The 4,756-nt window shown below is 38.7% G+C and overlaps 1 protein-coding gene across 1 annotated transcript; it reads right to left on the bottom strand.

The window, feature by feature from the left end:
• Window positions 1-1,238: 1,238 nt before the first annotated feature.
• On the bottom strand, window positions 1,239-1,640 carry LOC109213230. The gene has a single exon (XM_019377000.1). The coding sequence runs from the start codon at window positions 1,638-1,640 to the stop codon at window positions 1,239-1,241; it is 402 nt and encodes a 133-aa protein (XP_019232545.1).
• Between the last annotated feature and the right edge of the window lie 3,116 nt (window positions 1,641-4,756).

Below are 4,756 nucleotides of genomic sequence, written 5' to 3'. Positions count from 1 at the left end.
ATTCTCTTTCTTTTTGTTTTGGTCACCGGCGGCATAAAATAGTGGTCGTCGGTATTTCACAAACACCATTTTTTCCGGTAAATTTTTTTTTCCGACGACAAATTTTTATCCCGATCTAAGTGTGTTTTGTTTTATATATATATAAATTTTTCTTGTGTAATTTATGTGTGGGAGGAAGAGCAAAAGAAATAAAACGAATATAAGCTAAGAAAACTTTTTCAAGTTAAAATTTCAATACATCATTTTTTTTCCGCCGTAGGAAGGTTTTCCGATGATGAATTTTTTCCCCCAAATCTGAGTGTATTTTGCTTTGCTTACGAATAGATCTTTTTGAAAGTTTAATTTGTGTGTGAAAAGAAAAAATGGAAGAAAAACAGTTAGACAAAGTCGCCGGTGAATGAATATCCGCCGGAATTAGAGAAGAAACGGAAAAAAAAAGTAAAAGGAAAAGGACAAAGAAAAAGGAAAAGGGAAAAAAAACGTAAAGAAAAAATAGGTAAAAAAAACTAAATACTGAAAAATCAATTTTTTCTTGCTTCTCACTCTCCTTTGGGAGAGTGAAATACACACACTCTGCCACGTCAGTGTTAAGGGTGAAAATAATTACGTTTAAAATAAGTTTAGGGGGGTAATAGGATTCCCGCAAAGAAAAAGTATGTAGTTGGGAATCCTGGTATAGGTCAGGGGGTACTTATGCATTTTTCCTATATATATATATATATATATATATATATATATATATATATATATATATATAACATTAATATCAAAACTCAAAAATAATGAATAATAATATTCACTTGCTAAATAAATATATATATACTCGCCCGATCATAAAGGGCAAAAAACCAACTTACTAGATACATAGTAGCTAGTGGGTATCATTTTGCACAGACTTTAACTTTCCTCTATTTAAGAAATTAATCTTATCATTACTGAAATTTTAAACATAATAATAGAGAATTAATAAATAGAAAAATTTCATCCTTTAAAATTTAACAAGGATGTGTGTTAGTTATCCAAAGCTATATTGACATCTAATGGAGCGGAGCCGCTCCCGAAAAGTTCGGACAATTTTTTTTTAAAATATGAATAATATTGCATTAATACTAAAGTGGTCGAGATAGCATACATCCCATAGTAGTTCATTTAGGACACTTTGGTTACCTAAGTTTGCTAGCATATTACATGCATCATACAAAACTTGTTTAACAAAAGATACAGTCCCTTCCTTATCCTTATCTAGTTGTTGCATTACAAAAAAAAGGCGAGCCTGATAATCGATAAGGTTTGTTGAGAATAGGCAACTTCATAGCTTCCTTGTCCAACAGATATGCAGTAGCGTTTCCATGGCGAGAACTATGCCTGATGAACATCTCCCTCTCTCGTAGCATTAACGACCTGCAATAAAGAGCAGTAGGATTAGAAAAGTTTGGTTCCAAAGTTAATAGTTTCACTGCTTTTGTTTCATCTGATTCAATTTCTAGCGGAAATAGATTAAGGTCCATGGCCAACTTCAGTCCTTCTTGTATGGCTAGTATCTCAGCTTGCAGTGCGTTAGAAGTGTAGATATATTTTTGAAATCCTGCGACCCATGTCCCAATGCTATTCCCGAATACTCCTCCCAAGCCTGGTTGCATGTTAGTTTCTGAAAAAGCTCCATCCACATTTAGTTTATACCAATATTTGGGAGGTTTATGCCAATGGATAGTGACTGATTTTTTGTGTTTGACCTCGATGTCCTTATACACTAGTAATTTAAATTCAGTGCTCTAGCTTACTATTAAGTTGCAAAGTAGAGGGAGACAAGTGTTTTGATGGTTGTTGTAATTTCTATTCTTCCATAGGCCCCAGATTGTAAAACGAAATAAGTCGTCCCACTGAATAAGATTGTTGTGTATTTTGGGAGAGCAATTTTTGAGGGTGAGAAGCCAACACATATGGTTAATTAAAAGAGGAGTATGCATGCCTAGTTCTTCCCGAAATTGCCTCGCTATAGGACAGTGCAAAATATATGCTCAATGGTCTCGATGTATGTTTGACACATTGGACAAATGGTATCTATATCGATGCCAATATGTCCTAGATATGCTCTAAATGAGATTCTATTGTGAAGGCATTGTCACAGAAAAAATTTGATCTTATTAGGACAGTTAAGTTTCGAGATCCATTTAAAATCCTTATCCTCTTTTTGATAGCTATCGATTAGATCATAGGATGATTGAGTTGAAAATTGTCCACTACTGGTCAAATCCCATATGGGGTTATCCTTTCCAGTTTGTAGAAGAGGTAGTTCAATAGCAAGAATTCTGTTGAAAATGCTACCAGGTAGATTAAAAGATAAGGTTGATAGGTTCCATTTGTCATTGAGAGATAGGCCGTGAAGGGTTATTGTAACGACCCGACCGGTCGTTTTGAGTTCTAGCGCTTCGTTCAGCAGCCTGAGGCCATGAGCAGCTTCATTTCAGGCATTATGACTTGTACGCGTGGTCGGAATTAAGTTCTGGGAAGTTCAGAGTTGATTTAGGAAGAGGATTCTCATTTTAGAAGCTTAAAGTTGAAAGAACGAACTAGGATTGGATCTTTGAGTAAACAACCTCGGAAACAGGATCTGAAGGTTCCAGCAGATTCGTATGATGATTTCGGACTTGGGCGTATGCCCGGTTCGGGTTTTGGATAACCCGGGAGTGTTTTGGCGCCATTGTGGAAGTTAGCATTTTAGAAGAAATTTCATAAGTTTGGCTTGAAGTGCATTTCAGTGTTATCGATGTCCATTTAGGATTCCGAGAGTGTGAATAGCTCCGTATGGTGATTCTGGAGTTGGGAGCGCGATTGGAAGTGAATTCGGAGGTCCGTAGGTCATTTTGGAGCCGTTTGGCTAAAGATAGAAATTTGAAGGTTTTTGAGAAGTTTGACCGGAAGTGGACCTTTTGATACCGGGGTCGGAATCCGATTTCGGAAGTTGCAGAGGTCCGTAATGTCAAATATGACTTGTGTGCAAAATTTGAGGTCAATCGGACGTGATTTGATAGGTTTAAACATCGAAAGTAGAAGTTGGAAGTTCTAAAGTTCATAAAGCTTGGATTGGGGGTTGAATCATGATTTTAGCGTTGTTTGATGTGATTTGAGACCTCGAGCAAGTCCGTAATGTGTTTTGGGATTGGTTGGTATGATTAGTTGGGGTCCCGGGGGCCCCGGGTGGATTCCGGATGGTTAACGGATTGAAAATGGGATTTTTGGACAGCTGAAGGATCTGGTTGCTGGTATTTTCGCTTCTGCGGTGGGTTGACCGCAGAAGCGGTCCCGCAGAAGCGGAAAGGGAGCCGCAGAAGCGGATCTTGGTCAAAGGCTTGAGGACCGCAGATGCGGTCACGGTTCCGCAGAAGCGGGACCGCATCTGCAGAGAGGGGGTCGCAGAAGCGGAAGCTGGGGAGGCCAGGGAGGACCGCAGAAGCGGCCTGGTGACCGCACCTGCGGAACCGCAGAAGCGGACCAGGGTCCGCAGATGCGAAAAATGCTGGGCAGAAGGCTTGTTTTGGAGTTCATTTCTCTCATTTTTCAAGGCTTGGGCGATTTTGGGGAGTTTCAAAGAGGGGATTTTCGTCATCTATGTTAAGGTAAGTTATCCCCACCTTTTTTTGAGTTGAATACATCAATTATGTATGGATTTAAGCTTGGGAAATTGTTGAAAATGGAGGTTTTTGGTGGAAACCTAGAAAATTATATTCTTGAATTTAGCCACGAATTTGAGCATGGAATTAGGAGTAAATTATATAATTGAGCTAGTGAAGCCATGGGTAAACTTTATCTTCGAAAAATTTTGGACTCCGGGCACGTGGGCCCGAGGGCATTTTGGTCAACTTTTTAATCGGAGTTAGGAATTGCTATAAACTAGTTTGTTATGAATATTTGAGCATATATTAATGGATTTGTACAATCATTGGCTAGTTTTGGGGCATTGTGCGTTGGTGCAAGTCTTTGGAGGAATGTAGAATGCCGGTTATGAGTCTTCGGAGCGAGGTGAGTCTCCTTTCTAACCTTGTGAGGGGGAAACGTCCCCATAGGTGAATTAATTGGTTATGTGCTCCTATTTGTGGGGGCTACGTACGCACGAGGTGACGAGAGTCCATGTGTAGCTACTATTATGCTATTGTCCGGGTAGCTAGGACCCAAAAGCATGAATACTTGGATTATTTGCAAACCCTTTGCTAGCTTAAATTGCTTATATCACATGAAATTTGTAAATGAATTTCTAAAGGGATTTAACCTTACTTCTTAAAATTTGTTAAAAGAGAGTTGGATATATTATGATAAACACTCCCTGATAAGTTCTTACTTGATTGATTGAGCATGTATCTCTATGTGTACCTGCGTCGCATGTATGATTCGCGAGCAGGGTATGTGTTTATTTTATGTTGACCGCGTCGCAAGATTAATTCGCGAGCAGGGGAAATAGATGCATCTATAGGCGCGCCGTCGACCCTCGGCAGGTGCACATTTCTTTTCTGTTGGATCGGGCCGTCGCCTCGGTATGCTTTGCGCATGATATTTTTTATATATTGATGCATGAGAAATTTTAAATAATGATATTGCCTTTCATGGTTTGGGATGAACTGACTTAAATGAAGAGAAGTAAAATCTTGAAAATCTTTGTTAATTGTTAAAAGGTGTTTACCTGTTTTACAGCTTTGTGAATTAGAACATGCTATATGAATCCATGATTTCCTCACACCTTTAGTGTATTATTATTGGACCG

The sequence above is a fragment of the Nicotiana attenuata genome, unplaced genomic scaffold, assembly GCF_001879085.1.
Source record: "Nicotiana attenuata strain UT unplaced genomic scaffold, NIATTr2, whole genome shotgun sequence".
NCBI lineage: Eukaryota > Viridiplantae > Streptophyta > Magnoliopsida > Solanales > Solanaceae > Nicotiana > Nicotiana attenuata.
Note: the sequence above shows the minus strand (reverse complement) of the source record. Positions and strands in the feature narration are given on the sequence as shown.

What these genes read in the sequence shown, in the direction of transcription:
- LOC109213230 (XM_019377000.1), bottom strand. Translation starts at nt 1,640, where the DNA reads ATGCAACCAGGCTTGGGAGGAGTATTCGGGAATAGCATTGGGACATGG.